A 27152-nucleotide genomic window follows, 5' to 3' on the forward strand; every position below is an offset into this window, starting at 1 on the left:
GCCACAACGCCACAAGTTCTAAAATACAAAATCTTTCTGTAAAATTATTAATTTCTTACATATAGCTGGGTTTCCTCCAGGTCCTCCTGACTTGTAACTTACTGCTCCAGTTGTGGGTTGTGGGTTGGCTTTTGTGGTAAAAATTTTGGTACTCATTTTCTGCTTAGCCAAGGAAGGGAGTCAAACTGAATATTTGTATATTGAAGTTTCTAAACGTTTTGAGAGTGCCATTGGGACCTTGGCAAAACCCACTCCAGCTACCAGGTTTGATTTTGCCAGCTTTTTGCTATATAAATAGGTGAACATGGTTAGGAGGAGGTCAGTGTGGTTAGTTTGTTTGTTCTACCTCTGCTTTAATAAACTTAGACGTGCTTCAAAAGCACATGCACATATAAGGCTATTTAGTAATTTAATAAATAAAAGGATACATACAAAAATTATTTACAAATATAATTTTATATGAATGACTAATAATTTCACTTGACTTATTAGAACAAAAATAGGATTAGTAGAATCATAGAAAAAGTCAATTATGGTAATGTGTTGTTCGAAATGGTATTTAAAGTGGACCTATACTGAGAGATAATGAAAACTGCCGGTGCTGCACTCCTAAAGAATGCTAATTGACTGAAAATAAAGCTGATGGTTTGGCTTCAGTAGTTTCAGTTACACAAGCATGCAGATCATTGCAGCACAAATTGTGCCACAATTAGCTGAATACTTGGGTAGCATACTCATTCTGGATCAGTGATTCAGACAGTATTACAGTAGATCAGCACATAAACCAGACAAGCTATATTTTTTTATAACCAGGTCAATCAATTGCAGGTTAACATCATTTCTCAGTTTAGGTCTAATGTGAAAACATGTCAGGTGACCTTATAATTAATGGCCAACAAAATATAAAATCTGATCAGATGCGTAAAATATTATTTTATTTTGTTTCTTTTTTAGGTGCAATGTTTTCAATTATGGCATCTGTGGAAACTGTATGTTTACTCATTGGTGCAGCTATTTTCAATGGACTTTACCCTGCCACCCTATCAACATTTCCAGGAATGTGCTTTATTATTATGGCAGTTTTCCAGTTTATTACATTCGTGTTAATTCAGTAAGTACCAACGCTTTTAAAAAAATGTTCTTTTATATGGTTTATTTTTATGTAAATATACAACCCTGAATACAAATATTATTTGAAGCTGCCTATAGACATTCAAATGCAGCTTGTATATATGATCTGGTTGCTAAGTTATGAGATTTGCCAAAGCAAAGTCTTTGTAGAGGCCTTGGGGTTGAAATACTGTTTGAACATAAGCTGTTTACACAGGAAAGTAAAATATTAGCTTGAAAGTGAATATATTGAAACGGGTGCATATGAGTTTTTTTTTCTTCTTTCATTCCCTTTGCCACTATTGAGTATTCTTTGCAAAGTGAATTTTTACTTTATATATATAAATTGAGGTAGAGACAGCAGGGTGAGTATGAGTTATAGTTACAGTGACTGTAGACAGAAGTAGTAGCAACCTAGAAGTTGGCTGGGTTGAAGAAAAAATATGATGATTTTAAGAAAAAATATGACTGTAATCGAAATTAGTCACCGTTCATATATTCTTTTTATATTGTTGTTTATTTTTTTTTTTCTGGGGGGGGGGTTAATAAAAGCTAATGCTTGAGTGATAGTCTAGTGCACTAAATGTGTCTTATAAAATTGGCATTGCCTATAAAATTGGCATTAATTCTCAACCATATCAATCAACAGATAAGTAGGCACATACTTTACAACACCATAGCATCTAAATGTACCCTTCACAATTTTACAGACAAGGCCAGTAAGACATCTGTAAGCTTTTGTTGGTCCACACAAAATGTTCACACTATTTCCTGGACCTTACTCATCTAGAGTATACACATTTTTTAGGACAGCATAATCGTCATAAAAATGTCTGCTGCTCAAAGGTGTGAGGTCCTTTGGTCCCCTACATACCCACAGACTAGACCCATGGGCTATACAATGGCTATACAATTGTAAAATACCTCATAAAGTAAGTTTCATTATTGGCTCCACTAAATCACCTCTAGAGTGTAACCGTCTTGATTTGCTTATCAACATTTCTAATCAATTAAATTTTCAACTGTTTATCAAGCTGTGACTTACTACCAGACCATTTACATGTCTCTTGCTGGTAATTTTCACTGAATATGTTTTGATTGTCAATGTCATTACAGAGAAAATCATTCGTAGTCAAATACAATTTCAAATAACTACGATTGAATGAGAATGTTCATTCTTTTAAGAGCTAGTAAGTGAAAATATTAAAATATTTTTTTAACATAGTCTTTTTCCATGTAGTTGCTTCAGATAACAGTTTCTTCCCCAGTTCCCCAGTTCAGTGACACAGCAACATTTTCAGGCTTATCCTAGTGAAATTCTATTTGCTAACAATTCATATGAACACTACTAATAAAAAATCCAGAGTGAGAAGTCTAAAATATTTCAGATCTAATCACAGAATCGTACCCATGGCATAACTTTAAACAGAGTAATATAAACTAATTTGTAAGTCTTCATTTTAAAAAAATAATAATAATTTTACAATAAATATGACATATTCATAAAGTTTTACTGCAGTGACCCTGTTAGATTAGATTGTGTTAAAGACTGAACTTAAGTGCTTTGATCCATCACAGGATGGTGAGTTATAAGCAGAAAAGATCTATTTATTAAAATAAAAAGTAATTTAATTTTGTAAGTAGATTTGACAAAACTGCCAGATTTACAATGAACTTGTCCAGAGACTTTGATTTCCTCTTCATTTACAGCATAAAAAAGAAGGGATAGGTCATACAGCAAGAGGCTTATTCATTTTCACACTTCTTAAAAGCTTTTGGAAACCATAAAACCAGAAAAGGATACAAATGGGAACTCAGATGAACAATTAAAATCTACAGAGGTTTAATATTCTGTTAAATGTTCTGTGAAGTAGGAGTAGCCCTTCCGGATTTCAAAAGCTGGTAAAATATAATTATAGTAGAACATAGATTAGTTAATCATGCATAGTCTTAACTAGGTTTAAAGGAATCATACATTTTGGATGCAATGATATATGAATACTATAAATATGATTAAAAAATTAAGGGGCCAGTAATTATAGTGAGCATTAATGTAATGTAATGTAAGGAATTTGTCCCAAGAGAAACAGATGCTGACACAGCAGAACACCCTCCATCTAAAGAAAATATAGTTGTGCAGTTGTCATGCTGATGCTCTTGCTTCTGTACCTTTAATATCAAGGCCTGAACAAGTAAGAACTTTTGTTAATCTGCTTTTTATTCTGGGTTAGGGACACAGTGTAAAAAAAACAGATCTGCATAATGGTCAGGGAAATTTCATTTTGGGATGTCAGCATGGCTGCTTCTATGTTTTTCCTATTCCTTACTTTTAAAGCTAACCCTTTTTTATGGTAGGTAAGTGTTACCATTTCTGTCAAGTACTTAATCCTGTGCAAAACCCAGATTTTCTGTTACTTTCTGTCCCTGTAATACCCAATAGTAAAGAAAAGGGGAGTGAGTTTTTTAGAGAGAGCTCAAAAACTTCCTCCCTCTTTTAATGTGTTTTGTGTTATTTGCTTTTGTCCTTGCCGGAGAGATTTTACTTTACTTCATTGTCCTGGAAAATGCAAAAAGGTCACAAATGACAATCAAAGTCTGATAGACACTGTAATCCTGCTATATATGAATCCTTCTATATCCTTCTGCTATAAATGAAATTTAATGGTTTGGCTGAAGTTGGGCTCCAAAGCATTTTTTTCCCCCAAAAGTTTTAGTCAATGATTTAAAGGTAAAATGGATCAGAATTCCTATTTTTATAAATAGAGCCTTGGATGTCAAACTTATTATGTAGATCAGGATTTTGTATATTGTTTACTTAAAACGTATCTAAACCCAAGAACATAAATGTAATATATTGCAGCTTACCAATGCTAGTGTGGTGGGTAAATTTGTTTGCTGTTTCTTTTTTTGGCTTTTTTGCTATTGTATGGACCTGGTATTTCTGCTAAACTGTATCTATAATGTAGCAGTGAACTGGATGGTGTGCATAGTGCATAGACGTTTGAAAGAAGCCCACTAATATACACTCTGGGGTGTAGAAATGTTATCCCTCTGAGGGTGTACAATTTGCCCCCCATATCTCTCCTATCTCTCCCAGACTTCTCCTTTCCTGATCACAATCCAACCTCTCCTGGTTGTGAGGGCAGGGTTCATGTCCAGCAGAGGCGATCAATCAGATTCTCCTTTCCCTCCCTTCTATACTGCAAAATCAAAATGGTGGAGAAGCAGAGGCAAGCCTTGCTCTGGCAAGCATGAGCCACAAGCAGCATTTGAGTTCTCTTTTATTTTAATCATGTGTTTTATATTAAAGAAAGTACTAAGAACAACATTTACAAACATTTAGATGTCTATTTAGATAAATATAGAGCTTTCCACATTTTTGTAGAAATACTAATACCTCAATATTACATGTGGAAGGTAAAGTTAATTAAAATGTGTGCCACTTATAAGCAAAAGGAGGTTATTTGAAACAGGTACCAATTTGCACCTCTGCATGACATTTTACATATTGCTGATATCAAGCCTGGTGTTTTCTTCCTTTTTCACATTGCTTACAATGCTTAGAGACATTATTTTCTACTTTTCTGCCCAAGAGTTTTTGGGCTAGATTTAGTAAAGCTCTCCAAGACTGGGGAAGATATATTTTCTTCAGTGAACCTGGGTAATCCAGCAAACCTGGAATGGATCTGGTCCAGGATTGAAACCATTTGCTAACAAATAGCAGACGACTTTTAGGAAATTCATTCCAGGTTTGTTAGATCACCCAGGTTCAATGATAAAAGTGTATCTTGCCCAGCCTTGGAGAGCTTTAATAAATCAGGCCCATTGCATTTTTTTTAATACAAGCGTTTTTTTTTTTTTGTTTTTTTTTTTTTTTTAAAACATGTTTTAGGAAAACAATCCTTACCTAATAAATTTATAGAGCTTTTAAATTATAGGTAGCAAAACATTTTATCGTTTGTTAGTAATAGTGATAGAGATTCTGTGTTGCAAAATAAATGTGTCTAATAAATCTTTCTTAAAGACTAATATTATTGAATAGAAAAGATGATCCAGGACAAATGGAAATGCAGGTTTTTCTTTTATCCTGAAAATGGCGATGTGGCAAAATATGTGTTTATTGGCAAATTTCTCTACTATCCTGGATGTCCAGGGCATTCTACATTGGCAAGGGCATACTTGGGTACTTTGGGATGCATTAAAAAAATGTTTTGATATGATTTTATGATGTAAAAATTTGCATTAACACTTAAAGTTTTAGGTATGCAGGCCTTACATAATTCCAAGTTAAAATAATAACAAATAAATAGTTTGCCTTGTTAACATTGAAAAACGTATCAAGAAATATAATTTTCTCCTTGTGTGACTGGCTCACTTTAAACTACAAGTCATATTACTTTCTAAGACTCCTTTTCACCTGCAGAAACTGCAGCTGCTCTTTTTTTGTAAAACTCATACTGATCAACTAGTTATAATAAAGGGACACCTTGCATTCAGAAATCAGTTTGAGAAAGAACATGTCAAAGGAAAAAATAAAAGGTTTTAGAATGGAGAAAACTCTACAAATCTTTGGCTAAAACCTTTACAATTTAAAGAAATCACCTAAAGTTCCAGTTAAAGGAACTAAAAAAAATGCATGTACAGCTCTAAAACTATATAGGAAATTGACTGTTTTTTTCTTAGCATGTAAAATAGACTAGTTTGATTTAAATTGTAGTGTGTTCAATGTTGTGTAATGTTTGAAGACCTTGTTTCCTAATATACTTTATAATTGGGGTTAGCAGTATTTGCCTATTATTTTTGAAGGCTCTACTTTAGCTAGCTCTGTTCTTAAAGCTAGAAAATGTTCACTGTGCAGTGTAAAGGCAGGGAACATAAATATTCTTCTGATGCCTTCCTAATTAGCATTTAGTACATAAATCCATAAAGTTTTGAGAATAGGTGGCCGAACAATGTACAGTTCTACAGCACCACTGCTTAAGTCTACTCTAGTTTTATTCTGCTAACCGAAACTGATAAAACATTTTATCGATGACTAAAAGATCAAATACTACATTAAAGCAGAAGACAATGTTTTTTTCCTATTCCGGTACAACAGGCAGGGTTCATTTTTTGACTTGTTTTTCTTTCCCAGTAAAAAGTTAGCCTAATGTATGAATCACTATTTCAATTCAATTCATGTAATATGCTGAAAAACTTTTTTGACATGTTGTTTTAAGCTTTTTAGAATGTCTTATTATCTTGTACTCAAACACCACTATAAGTAATACTTAAAAGTTTATTACAGTGGCATCTGCCTGGTATACAGGATATATTTGCTATAAAAGATTTTTATGGTAAATGTTTAGATTACACTGTAGACAAAGTATGCTCTCAATGTCTTTCTAAAATTTACTGAATGACATGCAAACTGAGTCTGCTTTTCTATATAACATCTAATTGGAATGAATGTAATGCATACATTTTTTCTTGTGATAAAAGAAAAGACACTTCCCTTATTTGATTTGTATGCTCTACATGTGTTTTGTTGCCTTCTACCTGCAGGGCAGTAACATACTACTAGTAAGCTGTAAAGCTTTATAAGAACTAAAGACTGATGTGAAGTTTTCCAGAAAGGACTAAAACATATGCTAGCATGTACATAGTAATAGTGTTACATAAATAGGAAAGTTTCCCACTGTTAATTATGAATAGTGGAATAACAGCTGCTCATTGTTATCACCATCTTATTATTACTGGGAAAAACGTGTTCTATCACCTAGCTGTGGATCTATACTTGATTGGCTAATCAAAGGGATTTTCTTTGACCAAATATAACTTCACAGTACTAGGTTGTCTTTCAGAAAAGCTGCAGCATGTAACATGGAACAACTTTTAAATAAGTACCTATTAATCATTAAGTTTCATGGAGGGTAAATTTTAGACACTTCTAAATGATAATGCTGAGGGACGCAGAAACTGTAACCTTTATAGTAGGGAGTCCAGTGATAGCAGGTGAATGCTACACACAGTTATTGAGGAATGGAAATCCACCTTCTTGTATGCACCAATGCTCATAGGTGGGGGGGGGGGGAGTATTTCCACTGACTCCGATAATGGCGTGAGGCATTCTTCCCCTGACACGATACATATTTTCATCTTTCTTTTGTCATTTTCCCCAGCCCTAAAATATACTCCATTTGAAAAGTTTAATTTTTGCCTAAAAAATCTTCCTAATATCCCTCGATGTAATCACCTTTTCTGTATTTACTCCACACACCTTGAGGTGGAGCTACTATCATAGCCACTGCACATCACTACTGTTGTAGAAAGATTTATATATGAGATCAAATAGTTAGTCAAATGAGTTTTACAAAAATAAATTGGGCAGAAACAATCAATAGTAACTGTGCTGTTACCTGTTCTAGCAAGGATTATACGCATATATGCTCATATGCAGAAGCATTTATGTGCTGTTAGTTTTCAGGTCTGAGGCTAGATTGTGCAGATGTTGCAGTTGCAATGTATAGGAATACATACAAATGATTCTCTGGTACATTGATGTAGGCTAGTATATAGTGCAGAGGAAACAACAGTAGCACTGGGAAGTGGGGAACTGGATGGCACTGCTAATTGCCAAGATTGGAAATGCAGAGTACATAGTACAGGGAATAAAGGCTAGAAAGCTTAAAAAAGCCACAACTGAGTTTAAGGCTTTGAGGAGACCAAGATAAGCAATCCAACAAGCAAAGCTAATGTTTAGCTTTATGGTCTGTCTGACAATAAGACTCTCTTTTGTAGTACAGAAAGAAAAGAGTAAATTTTAGGCACAAGCAATACAGTATATGTAAGTATTGTATAGTTCAAGAATCCTCGGACTCTATGTTTAACAGATTATATGTTTAACCTACATTCAAAATGCAGCATGCTATGCAATCTCCTCTGTTTTGTCTTTCTCTTAATAAGAAGAAGTTAATACTTCTGTCAATATCAGACACCATGGGATGCCTTAACATCTTCCTCTCAGTGCTGCACTAGTCTTCATAACTTCTTGTGCAAGAATTTAATTTAATGCAGTCGTGTGTCAGGGAGTTGTTGGAGATAGAAAATAGGACACAGATATTTTTGCCCAATTTCCCAGGAAATATATTCTTTTTAAAAAGGTCTGATGTTTCTAAAAGGAAGATTTCTAAGAAAATAATGTAACTTGATGGCACCTTATACAGAGTAACTTAGAGCTGAACTTCAGTCTTACCTTAATTTTGTACACCTACATTAGAAGGTACGGCAGATATCTTAAAACCTCCTAATTTCCTATTTGATGGCCTATAAAAAAGTTCAGCCCACTACCTCCACTTGTGTGGTCTTTATTCTCCCCTTTCATCCTTTTTGCTGTCTGTCCTGTCCTAAATGATACTACACTGGGAAAGGAGAAAGTCTGGACCTTTTAAAGCATTAACCTAATTTAGCTTTAACGTGGTTTTCTTTGTCTCCTTTTTCATGAAACATTTTCAATTTGTTCCCAGAGCTATCAACATGTTTTAATTTATCTATATAATCACCACTCTGTAATAATCTCAGCTTAGGTTAATTGTTTTTCTAAAGTTGGCAAGACCTCCTAACTTTGGCTATTTGTATTTATCAGATCTTCAGATGTTTACATCAGATTTCTCTCACTTTCTCTGATTTTAAGTGTCACATTTCATTTTAGCGGCCAGTCTATTACATTATTAATAATGAAAAGGAAAGTGCTAGCACAGAAAAAAAGGTTTAATTTGACAACACCAGCACTGCACATTTTTTTTATCCCATACAGAATCAGCAGTTACACTGACAGTTAAAACCTACTCAGGGTTTAATAATGCACAGTGCTTGAAAAAGGCTAAGGGGGTAGTTCTAGGAACAGATTACTCTAATGATACTTGGGTCTATACTGCTGCTAAAAATAGGACTGCTGCTGCGTTTTTGGTAGTAATTTAAATCTATTTTGTTAGCTACTAGTCACATGGGACAAAGGATCCTACAATAAATAATGTATAGATTCTATAGCAGAAAAAATGGAATCTGAAGTCTGCAAAAGCTGCACAGTGCAATGTACACATGTGTGCAAATTGTTTTTTTTTTTTAAGCATTTTTTGTTTCTCTAAAACATGGTTTTAAAGAGAAAGTGAATGTTTGCTCCATTGTTCCCTTTCTAACGCAGTTGTAGTAAATTAAGTCATAAACATATAAAAACATGTAACTAATATAAAACTTTTATTGTTCTCACGGACATCCACCAGTATAAAATCAGTGTGTACAGCAATCTTTTGCAAATAATTTTCAGATGTTTCTCCAGGCTTTGTTGAAGTCGAAAGTGCAATTTAGCTCTTGTGGGATAATGGTAAATATGCAGTAGATCTTAATAGGTATGCTTTCTGTCTCTTTAAACAAGCTGCTGGCAGGCATCAGAAAGCTTCAGCACTACGTGAAACTTGTGAAAAGGCTTCTATAATCTGCTAGCTGCTCATTTAATGTGACAGTCAGCACTTCCATTAAGATATGTGTTAAATATATTCCAGAACTGGAACTGAAAAGTTCTTTAAAGACTGAAGTGAAAGCTGCTCAAAGCATGCCAAAAGCGTTGTAAAAGCTTGCTGCACACATTGCTCTTATACAAGCTGATGAATATGTGAACAAGACCTTAAAATTTAAGGATACATTTGTAGAGTTTATTAGGAATAAACTTTACATGGATTGCTGTACCGGCGCTTCATCTTTCCATATATCTGTCACAGCCAAAGACAGCAGTTTAGGTTAAAACTCCAATAATTTATTAAAAGTAAACAACCTTGCTTTGGTATTATTGCCAAAAAATGTATGTTCTAACCAAAAACTATCCTATTAGTAATAACAGCCGTTGGACAATGAGTCTTCTAGATACAGCCCTACAATTTATGTACATGAAGTGCTCAGCGCTGTGTAGTTATTTCTGTCTTTGTTTTTCAATATTTTTGATATAATAGCCCCGAGTAGTGTTTTTTCCTTCCAAATTAACATTCACCAACGATACACCAGTGTTATGAGTATTCAAAAGATGAAAAAAAGAAGGAAGAATAAGGGGGGTTTAGGCAAACACTGCACCATTATTTTACTCATAGCAAACTACCTTAATAACCAAGCATATTAAATTTTGTGAAGAACCATCTAGAACATCATAGTTCATGTATCAATTTCCTACATAACAACTCAAAAATAAGCACAATATACATATATGTTTTTGATTAATCCATGTCATTATTGTTACCCTCTTTGAATCTTAACTTCCATATCCTTATCCTTTGATAAGTCATTATAATAGTAATTCTCCCCACGTCTTCGCCTACCCTAAGGTAGCCAATAGGCGAAATGCATTAGAATTTAAAACTCCTGTGTTGTATCCACCTAAAACTGCACTGAAACCACTTTCGGTTGATGTTAATCACTTTAATATTACCGGAACGATTGGTGAACTATGTTTAGTGTGAATGGCTCTTGATCCTCTGCCAAATATAACATCTGGCTATCTATTTCCACAGACAGCGGAACTTTTTGATCAATGTCTAGTTCCATGTGCAACTGTAACACTACATTTCAATAAAAGTATTATAACCTGTTTGCCTAAAAAACTCCCCTGTTTCTTTCTTCTTGTTCTTATCTTTGAAATTTCTATATTTTTGATCTATAAGTACATTTTTATTAGGGTGATTTCAGACTGAGCATGTCACAGCCCACCACAGTGAAATGCCATTGCTGTTGAACAATTAGACATATTGGCCATGGACAAACACTGCACATTTTTTTATTGTTTTTAATTGTGTTGAATAAATTGTAAAAGACATTGGGTTCTAGTTATAAAGAAGCAAATTTGACATTTAGCACACATTTTCTGGTGGAATTCTTTTTTGGAGCTGCAAAAACCACTTCTGTCTTCTGTCTTGCCCTACTGATCATGTATATTTTTATGCTACCTATGAGAGTAAACATACAGTATGTTTTTTTCTTTCCTTTTATTACTTATACCATACTTCCATGAAAATCTGCCTATGAATATGACCATTCTTGGACTCTTGGATTGGGCAATGATGTAATTTACAGTTAAATTCAAGAGCAATAGGGTAACTGCCTTAAAACTAGTATGCAGCACCAACCACTCTACAACATCTGCAACCTTAAGCATCTCAAACTGGTGTATTTGGTACAGGTTCCCTTTTATAAGATGTTCTGGCAAATAATAAAATGATTTTCATATAAAACAAGTCTGAGTTTGAAGCTGAAACATTAGTAACATAACATAATTAGCCATATAATGGTAGGGCACATTATGGCTTCAAATATTACCATAATCCTTCTCTCTGTGTTTTAAATTCTAAAATCTTACACACAGAGTTTTGTCTTTAAAATGTCATCAATAAAATGGTTTCTTGCTGGCAATAGCATTCTTATCACTGCCTAGTGGTCAGGATGACACAAAAGTGCAGTTGCCATCTGTAGTCCTAAAGTATGTAGAAGTAATTTGCACTTAAAAAGAAGGGTAATGACTTGGAATAATAGTGTAAGGTTAATTAGTGAAGATCAATGCAGCTGGAGAATATTATATGTTCTATCAAACACTAAAGACAGAAATAGGTAATTAAACCTATTATGTTATATTTCCCAAGTTCAAAGATTGCTCCAGTGAAGCTGATTAGAATTTGTATTTGTGGTAGGTTAGGTTAGTTGTGCAAGTCTAACTTATTTTTAAAGTTGGAACATGTTACTTTTTGTAACGTGTATAATGTATTATTAAAAAAAATGGATTCTTATTTCACATAATTCATTCTACCCGAGGCATCTGCTAAAGTGATAAAATGTTCAACATTTTCACTGATTTACAAATTTCTGCACATGTCACTATGGTAGGTGAAAGCAGATGTAAATCCAAAACATCAATAATTAAATATTGTAAATGTGCAGGATACTTAAAATTAAAATTTCTTTTTATTGTAACTGCTTGCTGTAGCTGAATGTTCTCTAGGGCTATTATATGGTAGCGGTCCTTGACTGCTCAAAAGTTAGGAATGTAGATGATTCAGTGTTTTAAAACAATGGTAGTAATGCATTTGTTTTGGGTCCATTTCCTAACAGGAGTCTTCAACTCCAGTCCTGTTTTGTTGTGTGTTCAATATATGGTACCCTCCATTGTTTTTTCAACTCGAGTAGTAAGATAATGTCATATTATATGTCTTTACCACAAGAATGAGATTCACATTCAACTTTTACTATAGCATAAGGTAATTAAATAATTGAAGGCAAATGTTATGCAGAGTGTAATATTTCATGATGTATATTATAGCACAGTCTAAGCGTATAAGAGCTTAGAAGTTTAGATGTGTGGTGCTGCTTAAGGAGACTCAAAGGCAATTTATTGCAATTTACATGTATAAAACAAGCACCTTAAATAAACATAATATAACTTTTAACTTGTTGTCACTACAATACAATACTGGGATGTGCACAGGGTCTGATAACTAACAAGTAGGAGGGAATAAAAATGGAGTTGATCTGTATATTTCACTAACAGGCATGTGCAGGGGGAGGAGAATCTGGGTACTCAGTGGCCCATCAGGGGACCCCGTTTCTGCTAAGCTTATCTATCAGCAGCCTCAGCCAATTGTGAAGTGGTCATAACTTAACTATATGTAAATCCTGTGGCTCATTCATATGGAACCCCAGTGGTTAATTTATAGCAAATAATTCCCTTTCTTTAAGGCAATTCAGCACATATTCTACTAACAGTAATAAAGGTCATAGTTTTACTGACTGCTGCACTTTACTGTATCTTACAATGCCCTGATCCTTGCATTACCAGTATAGACTCTTTGTGGTATGGATGAGTTTTGTACTCCTATCTAGTACATTCTGAAGGCTGGACAGCACATTGCATACTACTGACCAAAGTGTTTATTGTCTCAGTTACTGCTTAAAGAGTAGTCAACAAATGTTAAGATATTTTCCTTCAGTGTAGTGTAAGATGAAAAAAAAAATGATCCTGAGGGTTATGTATATCTCTAAAACTCTTTTGTAATAATGTAATTACTGAATATTTGGAGGGCTCAAGTCTAGGCTAGTAGCAAATAAGTGCAATGTGTACTATAAGTGGACTCAAACCCTAACTATACAATGTTTAACCATGTACAATGCGCAGCATGGTTTATCCACACTTAATTTAACTTATGTGCACAAAGCAAAGCCCTCTACTTCCTTTTCTTTCTCTGACAATGCCTATTTAACCTTTTAGCACCCACTTTCCCCAGTAATCTGCCCTGCAGTTTGCCATACAACTGGCTTCCCCCTTACCCTGTATACCCTTTCTTTTACATTTAAGCATTGTCTCATGTAATTGAATTCCAACCTAATTCTTAAACTCTGAATTTGAATTTTTTGTTTAAAAGTTTAATAATATTGTTTTGATGAAATGGTTTTCTTTGCCATTTTCCCCTTGTAAACAAAATCTGACCACCGCAATGTAAAAATGAATACATATTTACAGGCATGTACAGTTTTTTAACTATGCTACTGTGTGATTAGTTTAGCATTGTATTACATTAGAATGGCCAGTCATGTACACATTACAAAACATTTTTTCTTAAACCATTTCTTGCAAACACAGCAACATGCAGTGTTAGAATTTCCTCTCCCATGAAGTTTATTTATAGCCAAAATCTACTTAATTTTAAATCTTTCTTTCACAGTGACAGGACATAGTTTAACTTAACTGACCCTCACCCTTAACAAGACAGAAACTGTCATTATCTATAGAATTACAGCTGATTCATATCCTCACCAGGAAAAATATGCATGCTGTTATAACATAAATCATTATTATTTGGAATAAGTATTTATGCAAAGGAAGTAAATTAAAGATGCATTTTTTATCAGTTAATATTATTTATTGATTGGATGCATATTTAAGAAAAAAAAGCAAAGGCCAGTGAACAATGTCTAGTTTTACTACTTTATCAGTGCTCTTAATAAATATTAAAAAAAAACACCTGTTGGCCTTATTATATGTAAGGCTCCTAGACTAAATGAATAACTTCAGCAATCTACAAAGTAATCAATAATGTAAAATGGGAAGAGATAATATGGAGGGAACTACCATTGCAGATATGATTGAACATTCTGAACAGAACTAGAAAAACTTCTGTCTGTACTTGACATAATGAAAATATTTATAACATTCTGTTTTACTGGTATTACATCACTGATAAACATAGGCAAATGTTTCCAAATGTCTCAGACAGATGGAGGGATTCAAAACACTTAGGGGTACTATTGACCATGATTTTTGGTCCTTCCCTATTTTTGGAGTGACCCTAAAAAACTTCTTCTTTGGCCTCCCAGGCTTCAATCTATTACCACCTTTACAGAGACATATTTTGCATTTTCTCATGGCTGCACAGTGCCTCATTGCCCACAACTTTTAAGGCACAAGGCACAACTGTTGCCTTATGATACCTTTTGTGCGTAGCATTGACCACTTTGACTTCAACCATTACTAAGCACTTTTTTTTGTTCATTGTGAATTAGAACCTTGTTTTCATTGTAAAATATAATAAACAAAGCAACAAAAATAAATTATCTGCTCATCCAGCCTCCACAGCACTGTCCCCTCAGTGTGCTTGTTCAGAGGCTGTGCACAGCTTACTATAGGGGTTCATTACCTTAGCTGTCCAGGTCACAGGAAGCAACACCTTTGGGGCAGGTCTTATACCTTGACTGGTAGTGACTCTTCCCGAAAGCCTCACAGTCACAATACAGCAAATTAAACAGTATAAGGTAAACAACCCAGCCCAAGACAGGGCTTATTCTGAACTATTGATCCGGGCTTTACAGAGCATACAAAAGCAAATGGTCACATGACCTGCTAAAAAAATTTATGTATTTGATTTATAAATGTATTTGAGTCTACAACCACTTTTTTTTACATTATATCCATGTTTAGATATCAGGCATGATCCTCACCTATAGTCAGTTCTGCAAATACAGTTTCTGGAAATTTATTTTTTTTTTTTTTAATTTCTATTATAAATATTATTTTGTAAATGGAATTTAAATTGCTGTCTGCACTGAGACTATCTTCCTGTGAACTTGTCTTCACTAAGCCTTTGACCTTGTAGATTCCCTGAAATCTAATGTTTTTTGTCCTGACTATGATTGTGCTTCATGTTTCTTTACACTTGCTGCATTTAATATATTGTATTCCTTTACCATAGTCACGTTTTTAGTTGTGTCTTCCCCTGGCAAAAGCATTGGCAACAAACTTTTCTAAAGTTTCCTGGTTTCCAAGAGTTATTGAAGTATGCATATAGCTCCTTGCATTGCTTTACTAAATAAATAGGTTTATATTGGTACATTTAAGGAATGTAAACTTCTAAAATAAGTTTATTACCAAGCATTTTTTAAGTGATCATTTTTCGAAAACTGGATTCTCGCATGCTTACAAGCAAGCAAAAATCTTGTCTGTAGTTTTAGAAAAGTAGCTTTTTAAAATTTACACCTAACCCCTTAGGATTTGAACATTTGTTTTATGTTATTGTTTTGCATGAAGATATCGGTGAAAGATAAAAAAGAAAAACATTCTATTTTATTACTTGTTGTAGTGATTTCAGTTATTGCCTCTCGGTTTTACTCAAAATAAATCATTTTTATGTTTAGATTTATCCACATCGGGTTCATAGGCACTCAAACTGTACTTTTATAGTTGTGAATGTAAAGATAAATAATTAGGATTTTTTTTTACTGAAGTGCAATACAGCCAAGGTGATTTTTCTGTGGATGAAACAACTAAATATTGTTTTACTAAACTGCATGTTTAAATCTACAATTGTCAGTGTTGCATCACAATCCTGTTGCACTGTGCTTTTTTATAATTTGTAAAATAGGAAACCAAAAAATGTATCCAAACTTATATAGATATATTGCAACTTTTCAGTTCTTAGGTTGTATGTGTTGAATTATCTAAAAGATCCTCCAGGTCTTTCTATGCCACTCTCTATGGTATGTGCATGTGCACTAAACCAGCACAGTGTGGCTGTAAGTGGCTGTTTGTCCTAGTCCGGTTTAAAACTACACTGGGTGCTCTTTGAGATTCCGGCAGCACTGATATTGGAAATGAAAGCTTAAATGATCAGCTTCTGATCTTACTGGCAAAAGGATGAATACCTTAAGTGATGCCTAATGACTTTAATGACACATGATAATTTAATATTTAAAATTATTTTATCTACATGATCAAGTAATTATTAATAAAATTATTACATTTAAATTACACAGAAAATTACATTTTAAATTATTTCAATGAGCATTCCCATTATCAGAGTCCTGTTACATAAATAGAAAACCATTATCTCAGCCAAATGTTCCATAATTCACGGGTATTTACCACTTCCTTGGTAGAAAAGCCCCAAAACTGGGCGACAGGAACAGTTTGCTGCATACTGAATCAGTAAAATATATGACAAGATAATTGTAATGGTGAGCATCCTAATTATCACACCCCTTAATCCGCTGTCTAAATTAGATATACACTGGTGTCAGCCACTGCACTTAGAGAAAGAACCGGTAAAAAACACTGTTAATATCTTCATTTTCCCCCTAACAAATATCCTATTGTAATTTCAAAAATCTTGATATGCAAAGTTTAATAATATTTTGTAAATAAATTGGTGCATATCAATGTCCTGTTTGGTACCACAATCAATCTTTAATCCATATCCAAATGGATATTCATATAGTAATTCATAGAGAGGCTAGATGAGTGTCATCCGAGCACAAGCTGTGCTTTCCTCTATAGAAAAGTACAACGATTTGTCCCCATTTGTTCATTCATCAATCCGTCATGACGCTCATCTAGCATGTGTACAAGCTTTATTCCTAACTACTATTTATAAAGCCTTTATCAGGATTTTTTTTTGTGAGGGGTTCTTTTTTTCTCTTAACATTATGATTTAGCATTTAAATTTGATTAAGCATTTTGTGATATATTCTTTTAAGTTTGTTGGATCGATAAACAGATTCCACTCCATTTTGCTTTCTTTTTATTTCAAAGTGAATGTTTACTTTTTTAATGACATGATTGGGTACTTAAAGACATGCTGAATATTACATCAACTAGAACAGAAGAAAATACTCTGACATCACTTGGCAATCCAGTTATCACTGGGCCTAATAAATGTAAAATAATATAAAAAAGGAAACACTTCTTTGTTTTCAAAGCATAGCCCTTATTCAAAATTAAAGATTAACAATAAATTAATACTCATATAATATATTTGGCATTAGATTAGTTTTGGGAGATATTTTGTCTCCTCATTTGCATCCTACTGTTTAACAAAGATTGAACTGCTGCTAGGGAGGAAACACCTCCTGTTGTAGAAAATTAAAAAACAAACACCCCTACCAATTGCAGTGAGTACAATGTGTATTTTTCATAACTTGTATGTTTTCATAACTGAGTCATATAGTTTTGTTAGAAAATGGAGTGATCAAAATAAAGCAATAAAGAAAACACTGATTACTTAAAATGCCACTTTGTGACTGCAAGATAATTAAAGATCTGATCTAGGATCTAAGCTATCATTTATTTTAATATATATATTGTATCATTTCTTTGCATTTTCTTGTGATAAAAATATTGCATTTCTTGTGCGTTCTTGAAAACCATACCAGACTTGTTGCAAATAACACGACAGAAATAGAAATACAAAAGGCTCCTCAGAGCTGAGTAAATGAAATCACTCAAAGAAAAAACTACTGTCAGTAACATCCTGAAATTTTTAGTGATTCATTCAAGGGCTTGAATGGGGATGGACATCACTTACAGATTCATATATCAAGGTATATACCATATGAAAGAAACATTAGCAGCATTTTAAGAAGGATGTTATTATACTAGGATTCATTTTTTTCTGCTGAAGCCACTGGGAGGAGTCACATTGTGCTGAATAATGGTCCATTTCCCTATGACAAAGTGATTTGAAAAAGTAGTTGGAGCCTGTGATTTTAGGATTTTTTTTATGTGATATGTTTTATTGGTGTGGACAACCTGTACAAGATGGTAAATGCATGTATTATATCATACTACTACTACTTAATATAAGGTTGTAAAAGTTCTTCAACATGACCTGGATGTTCCAAAGGACATAGTGTGTCAATTGGTTGCCTGAAGCACTACATATTGCACAATTCATTAAAAAAATATGTTGAGGCTTACCTGACTACTTTTGAAAAAGATTACAGAGATAGAGAGTGAGAAATGGAAGTGATATATTAGGAAGAAAGTGAACTATGATTCTTTAAAGGTAATGTTGGTTGCAGAAAAAATGAGCATGCATGAGAATCCTAGTGACTTTGGCTTAGACCAGTACTAAAATGTGATACCGAGATGACTAGGTCCCAATATCTCCTGATTGGCAGGAAGGAAACCCAGGGATCCTGCAAAAAGGTCATGGCTGTCCAATGCTCATTGATGTGCATTGGGGTGGATAGTATGTCTGGTCAGATTCCACAGAGGAGCCACTATAGAACATCAGTGTAGGTAAAAGGCAGGCTGATGGACCTGCTGTTAGTGCCATGATTGCAGATACTATAGGATACCCTCAGAGGTCTTGTGAATTATATGCCTATGCATGTCAGTACAATTGTGAGTACAACTGGCAGGTGGTTGTAATGTTTTAGCTGATCAGTATAAATCTTCCAGTAAATATTTATCCCTATAAAAAGCTACTACTACATTCTTTTTAGTTACAAGTCCAATACATAAGTATAAAGTTAAACAAAGCCAAAAAGTAAGTAGTTATCATTTTCACTGTTCTCATTAAACACGTCCATAATCTGGAAAATTCAAAGCTTTTAAAAAGTCTGTTTACAAAGTCTGTAAGCTTTAGGTGCCATCCTTCAGCTTCAGTATATGAACTTTATCTTATTATGAATGAAATAGTAGCAAATATAACTAAAATGAAAAACAATTTGGTTGACTTGAAAAGTCACAATCTAAAATCTATTAAACCTTGATGACCATTAGGAAAAAAACCTACAGTACATCAGTGGTCAATGAGAAACAGCAAGTCCCGTTATTGCTTAAATACAGAGCATTCTTTAGCTCGAAATCACGCACAGGAACTTTCAAAGAGAAAACAAGGGAGAAGACTATTTTTTTCCTCCAGTAAAACTTTATTTCCAAAACCCTATTGTTTGCAGTTTTATTGTTTATACAAGATGATACCTTAAAGTACTCTTCTATGTCTCAAAGGACAGGCAAATTTTGGCTCTTGCCCCCCCAATATCTGATTTCAGCTACAGACACCTTGCCTGCCGCCCAATGAAGGTCTCCTCGGCCCATGTGTTGCAGGAGTCACATTGCAGTATGAAAACAATGTGTGATTTCTTTAGTAAGGCTTGCAGACAATAATTGAGAGCTTTTGAAACAGGACACAGCTGATAACTTCATACAAAAGCTAATAGGCAGAGCTGCCGTACTTGATCTTTCCTTCCAATTAAAAATACAGCATTCAGCCACTTACTGGCATTTTACAGTATGTGTTACAAGAAGAGGAATAGACTAAAAGAAGGTAATATGTGTAAAGCAGGCACTAAAGTGGCAAATGACAAGCATAAAAACAAGAATTTAAAAAACGGTGTTAGGAAATGTTTAGGAAGATACGATTAGCAAAGTTCTAAATAAATATATTTATCTTTCGTGAAAACTTAAAACAGAAATACCAAGCTCTTTTTCTTTCTTTAGGATTGAGTTGGCAGTGTTTTTATTGCTGTTTTAGGTGTTTTTACAAAAGATTTATGTTTAAATCCTAGGATTAGGTTGACAATCAGTATTGACCGATATTGACTTTGGTGCACTGTTAGTGCAGAAAAAGCTGTATATCATATTCTCTAGGGTGATGTATTTGTCTTGAACAAATATGATGTAAAAATGAAACACTTCCTAAAAGTTGTGTGATGGGATGACATGCAGGTTCTGGAAAAACCAAATAATATAAAAAAAGGTAAATTATATGAAATTTCTGTTAATTATGGCAGGGCAGGACCAGTATTACCTGGGAATTGGCGGTGAGGTGGTGAAAGTGATTATATAACTGAGATTGATTGCTGGTCAAGATAGGCAGAAAATAACATTACAGGGTTAAAGACCATGATGATCAGAGAAGAGGGGTAGGTTTTATGATGCACTTGGAGGATTTTGTATAATACACTCAAACTGACACACATATGCTTGTGTACACTGGGATTGTGTAACAGGTTTCAGAAAATAACTGGAAAATTAAAGGTACTGTTTATTTCATTTATAAGCATGTGTTGCAGATTAAGGAACTGGCTCAGTCCTTAAACTTGCTACGTAGCAAAATCTGTATGCAGTAAATGTGACATGTAACCATATTCTCATTGCAAGGGCATGTATTTTAAGTTGCAATAATTGATTACTTGATAGAGAATGTTTGGTTAATGTTTTATTTATCTACCCCATCTATATGCATAAAATAAAAAAAGACACTCAGGTCGGTCACTTTATGAGATAACCTTTGAGTAATATTTTCTTTAGTTCATGTAATTGTTGTACCACATTTTGTACATAACAAAAAAAATAACTCTCCTACATTTTTCATAATAAAGATTAAGCAAATGGGTCTGTCAGGCTGATATTTGACCTGCTAATAATAATAAATACAAGCCAATTGAACTTAACTTGTCTACTTGGTTTACCAAAGAAAATTGTAAAAGAGGCAACCTTGCCAAAGTGCAAATCAAACCCACAAACTGATATCCTTATAAATGTTTCTCAACCAGGGTTCCCCCAGAGGTTGCTATGCTAGGGGTTCCTTGAGCAATGAGCAATATGTGACTTTCAGGTTGGTTTACCTGACACCATTGATATTTTTGGCTATTTGTAAAGCTGGCAAACAAGCAATGTACAGGGCATTGATCCGATTGACCACCAGGCTAATGTACTGTGAGCTGTGGCTATAGTAATTATAGCAGGGGTTTCCTGATGACCTGAAAGGTTTTTCAAGGGTTCTCAAAAGGTTGATCAACGCTGTTTTAAATGACAGCCTTAATAATAAACATTGGGCCTTGTTATTGTATTTGTATTGAAAAATAAAGTTATTTTAACAAATTTGAGAGATTATGAATGACAATGTGAGATATGGAATGTGAACAGAATTCTCAACTTCATATACTCTAATGAATCTATATTAGAGTCAAGAAATTTGAGGTCATGAAACTACAGAGGAACTACGCAGGGAATATTTAATCCACAAACTGTGTGTTTTCTGTTCAAATAAGATAAAAATTTGTGTGAGATTGAGAGGATGTAAGACCAGCATCTGTCAACTTTTTATGCTGTTTTCCCATTAGGGAGAATTTGTCCTGGTGACTATTGTTTCTAAGGCAAAAACCCAACACCTTTAGTTTTTATCAGTATAGGTGAGAGAAACCCCACTTATGAGGATGTCTGTTCCAGGAACAACTGCTGTCTGAGAGAGGTGAAAGTGGTGCAAATTTTCATTTTGTTCATGGAGAAAATACAGTCAGAATTGAATGCCTGTTTGTGCCTTTCACTTTGATCATCCTGTATAAAATCATTTAATATGGTATGCTGCATAAATTGAATTCTACCTACTAGACACATAGTACTTCAAATGCAATATTCTCCTGCTAGAATCTAATTAGAAAGGTTGACTTGCCACAATTTAGCATAGTAGCTTGATTAATATAGTACACTATCAATATGTTAATGTGTCAGCTTTAATCATTGCCAGCATCACTGCTAATTACATCAATACAAATATCATTAAAGCATCTGTCAAGTTTTAATATGATATGCCTAATGCCATAGTTTTTTTTAATTTTTTAAAATCTTTTTCATTAAGTGAAAAATGTAAGGGCTACAATTCTAGTCATCAAATGACACATTGCATTATATTACATCAGAATACAGCTACTTTGTTCAATAACAAAAAGAAAAGAAAAGTCTTGCAGAGGATGATTAACTGTATCCTTCACTTAGTTTAGTGAGTTTTAATTTACTTCAATTATCTATTCAAGTTTGAAAAAAATCCTTTTTGAAAAAGCCTGTGCCTGTACTTACAGCAAATAACCACTGAAAGATTTACTATGTTATTGTACTATTACTGTACATATAATTAATTCCCCTGCATAAACCTATATATTCAAGCATAAGCCAAAGACTTAATTCACACTTTATTGGATTTTAAAATGAATATGGGGGTATTAAATGCTGAGCAACAGTCTAAAGCTGCGTACACACTGCCAATTTTTGTCGTTGGAAAGGATCTTTCACGATCCTTTCCAACGACAAGGGAGTGCACGATGCATGAACGGTGCTGTACATACAGCACCGTTCATGCTCTATGGAGAGGGGAGGGGGAGAGCGACGGAGCGGCACCCTGCTGCGCGCTCTCCCCTTCACTTTCATTAGGATCGGCTGTCGTCCATCGTCCGTGGATCCGGCAGGTCGGTCGTCCGGACGATGGACGACACCGGCTGTGCAGATTTTCGCCCGATAATTGGCCGATGCCGATTATCGGGCGATAAAAATCTGACGTGTGTACGTAGCTTTAGAAGTGGCCCGTAGTGTTCTACTGTGGAGTTGGCTGCTCCCAGGTGCAGAGCAAACTGCTGCACATAAAATTAGAGCAGAGATACCTGGTGATCCTTACAGTTCCCCTTTGCCCCTCTTTCATTCATTCATAATAGTGATCATTATAATATGAATCAAAGAAAAGTACAGGATGTGTAGTAAATGAAACTATGTTTAGAAGTCACAAATATTTTCAATGCTTTTTTTTTTTTTTTTTTTAGTAACTTAACAAATATTTTAATGTTGCTTTTCCCAATTATTGCAATGCATGTCCCAAAATAATTTTTGCTAAACCTACACCCACTTTATTTACACATACACACTGTGTACATTAACTAACCTATTGTCCCGTTACCATTGGATTCCTTCATTTCTCCTTTTCCAGCTAACTGAAATATTTATTTTTCAATGGGCTAATCTCATTCTATAGAAACAGTCGAAATTCTGTACAGAGTTTTCACAGCTGATAGATTACCAAAGCAGTGACATGGGAGAAGTAACTAATGACATTTTAACAGCCTCTATGGTAAGATACTGTTTGATGGAAAAGCAAAATTATGGTGTTTCCTATAGTACCATAGAGTGTACGCAGAAATAATAAACTATATGAATTACATTTTACTTTTAAGAGAAATTAATTCAATCAACTTTTTGATTCATATTCAGGTATGATACAGGCAGGGGGATTAAAGACATCTAACATACGGACAACTCCTAGATGTGAACTGGGCTTCCCTGCTCGTGTGAAGACGGAGGCTGGAGGGGGGAGGGTAGTTTGCATGACTTGCAGAAGAAATCTTTTGCTAAACACAGGGGTTGTGGGTGATTTTAGGGGGTGAGCTCTTTCTGCAGCTTCTTGTTACGCTTTAATGACCAAAACAATCTCTGCAGTTGTTTCTTTTTGCATATCAAAGCACAGCTTGGTCGAGAAATTTTTGAATGTCTAGGCTCCATAAAGTTTTTTTTTTGCTTTTTTTGGCTTAGTTTGTGATTAATTTACAGTGAGGATTTTATACAGTAACTGACACCATGCTGCCTAATATTATGTTTAGACAAACATCTGTCCTAATTGCATTTATTAAAGAAATGTATCTAATCAGACATGTATACAAATTCAACTTAAGAACAAACCTACAGTCCCTATCTCGTATATGTAACCTGGGGACTACCTGTACTTAGGATCTGCACATTGTAAATAGGCAAACTATAGCAATCAGTAACACGTCTGTCTGAAAAATTGTTGCATTGTCAGTAGATTTCTACACAATTTCCTTTTACTAGCTAACTCTAAACATTCCAGCATATCTGATAAATTTCTTAACTAACTCATTCTGGAAATTGCATGAACTTTTAGGAGTATTTATGGCTAATTAAAAAAAATCAATATCCAAGACCTAATTGTCTGTTTTTATGCAACTGTAGCTATAAATCTATACAGTATTTTAGTATAATATTTTCATTTTCTGCTTAACATATAAAAAAATACAAACTTCAATATACATTTGCTTTTTCAGAGCTAACCAACATTTACAATAAACATTCTTTTTGGTAGTGCTACTAGCATGCCTTGGGCAACATTGCAAGACTGTTATTTCTGAAAGGTTTGATCAGTGGTGCACAAGAATTGATGATTAATCCAAGGCAACAGAAAGAAAATCTAAATTCTGTCTGAAATATAACATAAATACAGGTACAAAAAACCCAAACACTCGTTCAAATAATTTGCGTTGGAAAGAACAGGTAAAATGTTGAAAAAATATTAAAACTTCACCTTAATTACAATGTGCTAATTAACAGTAGTGGATAATAGTTTATCCACTCATATACCTCAGAAGGAAAGGAGAATTCCGTCTTCAGCAATGGTTAAAGCTGCAACTTCTCTAAATTATATCAGGAAATACAGCAAAAATATACATAAATTCATGAAGGTCATAGTAGCATGGATAACCTGATGGAGTAATGACTGACTTTGTCAGGTATGTTCAAAAAAGAGAATGATCATTTACATTTTATTTTATTTTCTGTCCCAAAGAGTAGCCATTGATGGAAGGCCCTTTATTTTTCTCCTATTTAGAGTTGCATAGTTACAAAGCTAGGTTTAAAAAGACTGCATAAAAATTCACTGCACTGTTACAAGTCCCCACAATCTGTTAGCTCTCACCCACTTGTAGATGACAGAATTAGACAGAATTATTTCACCAGTTTATCATTTTGAAGGTCCACCAGAATGCATAACTCTTTCTGGATGCATAAACAATGAAGTCACATAAGTACAAAGCTAAGTAAATAAATATACATTAATCAAGTTAAAAAAAAAAAAACTCAGAATTTCCCTTTAATTAATTTATTGGCAAGTTGGTTAAATGTGCTTACATCAATCACTCAGAGAAGTCACAAGAATATTGGCTCACTTGTTCTGACTGAAAGTGGCAGAAAAATGATTTTCTTTAACAGTGGGAAATTAGAAAAGCAAATCAATGTTTCAAGTTCAAGATTTGACCTGTATCTGAGCAATTTACATAGATCAGACATTCACAAACTTTTGGAGGCCTTTAGAGCAGTTTACACTTAATGTTGTGTACCTTGTGCTTGCTGATAAACACTTAAAAATATGGAAAACCAACCTGCAGCTTTTATGGCTGTCTGTGCTATGTGTTGTCTGAAATGGTTAGGTTACTGCAGGCATGGTAGCACTGTTATCTTTTCCTGTTTTGCTGCTGCACTTGCACAGTGAGCGACCGGGATGCCCTAAAGGAGGTTCCACCAGAACGGGCTAGAAGCAGGCTTCTGCGTATTGACATAATGACTGATATGATGGCTCATGTCATGTCTAGCCACACTGCATCAACAATTTCAGCCACTGCGCCTTTGATGCCTACCAAATGTAGGTTGAAGACACAAACAGTTGGCAGGGGCTTCCAGTCTGGAATTTAGGTTGCAGATCCTAGCTAGTGACCACTTATAGGTAATTGCATTGTGACAGAGTAGTTTTTACTGTTCAACTCATGTGTCCCCCTCTTTACCTACAGTGAAATTAGAACATTTCTATTAGCGTGTTTTCTCTATAAATGCTTTAAAACCTTGGAAAATATTAGTGGAACACCCTATTACCCCTCAGTCATTGTTCAAGGGGATGTGCAGCCATGCATGCACACTCAACATTGCATAAGACTTGAAGTGTGCACAACGGACTCGTGCAGCTATGCACATGGATGAAGGTGTGCACGAACGCATTGTAACCAGTAGTAAACTAAAGACTGGAATAGGTAAACACAGAATTTGGAATTACAGAATATTTTCTTTGTGGTTGCAGCTGTCTTCCCAGCCCAGTGCAATATTCTTTTTTTCAGAGAAGAATTTGTGAATGGATAAAAGTGTCACATGTAAAGGCATGTTTCAGATTGACTTTGGACAAAAACCTATTGTATATGCAAGCATTGGAATTCCAATGACTAAGTTTCCAATGCTTCCATATACAATTCCCTGCTTGTTTTTGGGACATATTACCACAGATTCCCCTGACTGCCTTAGCAGTTTTAAAAGCAATACTATTGAACGATACGATTAGAACCTTTGCAATTAATTTAAAAATGTAGTGGCCCGCATAAAAAAGGTAATCCTGACTATATTTTACCATTGTTTATTAAAACAATGGCATTCTTTTTTACATTTTTTGGGTCCTTCTGAAATGCAAATAACTTTCAAAAGTTTAAATCTCCATAAAGGTAAATGTTTACTCTAACAATAGACTTTTTTCATCAGTCTTGAAAGTCGATTTTTTTTTAGTAGAAATTACCATGGCTGAAATTTCTTCTTTTACCCCCAGTCACTAGTTAATTCCACAATATGTATAAGAAACCCTACAAACATGATATAAAATCACTAGATGTTACAGCTTGACATAACACACCACAAATAAACTCGCAACTATCTAGTTTTAATGAGGCTGTTGCCAAGGCTAACCCATTCCCATTAATTTTTATCCCACACCGAACCTCTATAAAAAAGGTACAGACTGCAATTATTGGGCTTGAACATTTTAAATAACTGACCACTGCTCTACCAACAGATTTTTAAAGAAATAAAATTCACTGTCAGGAAATGTTCAGCTTGCTGCTGGCACTAGGGTTAAGCATGTCTTACTTGTGCTTCCACAGGCAACCAAGAAGGAGACTTGCTGCAGCCAGGCCACACCTATGCATCATTCTCTGAAGGTGTGTATATATTCTGGCTTCACATGCCTCACAGGGCCTTTACACTGGACTTAGAACTGTTCCTGAAACCTTGCACTTGTACCTGTATCCTTGCTAGTGCTCTGGCAACTTGTTCCTTAAAATTTAACCCTATTCCTATTATTTCCTGTTAGTTGCCCATTGTAAATATC

General features: G+C 34.4%; 1 protein-coding gene across 1 annotated transcript in view; it reads left to right on the plus strand.

The window, feature by feature from the left end:
- The window catches only part of LOC140329135 (proton-coupled folate transporter-like), a gene marked incomplete in the record, with an annotated part of 117237 nt that overhangs the window by 81905 nt on the left and 8180 nt on the right, over nucleotides 1–27152 (plus strand). The window contains 1 exon segment of the mRNA XM_072409245.1: nucleotides 955–1111. Within this exon segment, the coding sequence (XP_072265346.1) occupies nucleotides 955–1111 (157 nt within the window).

The sequence above is a fragment of the Pyxicephalus adspersus genome, chromosome 4 (genome assembly GCF_032062135.1).
Source record: "Pyxicephalus adspersus chromosome 4, UCB_Pads_2.0, whole genome shotgun sequence".
NCBI classification, from domain to species: Eukaryota; Metazoa; Chordata; class Amphibia; order Anura; family Pyxicephalidae; genus Pyxicephalus; species Pyxicephalus adspersus.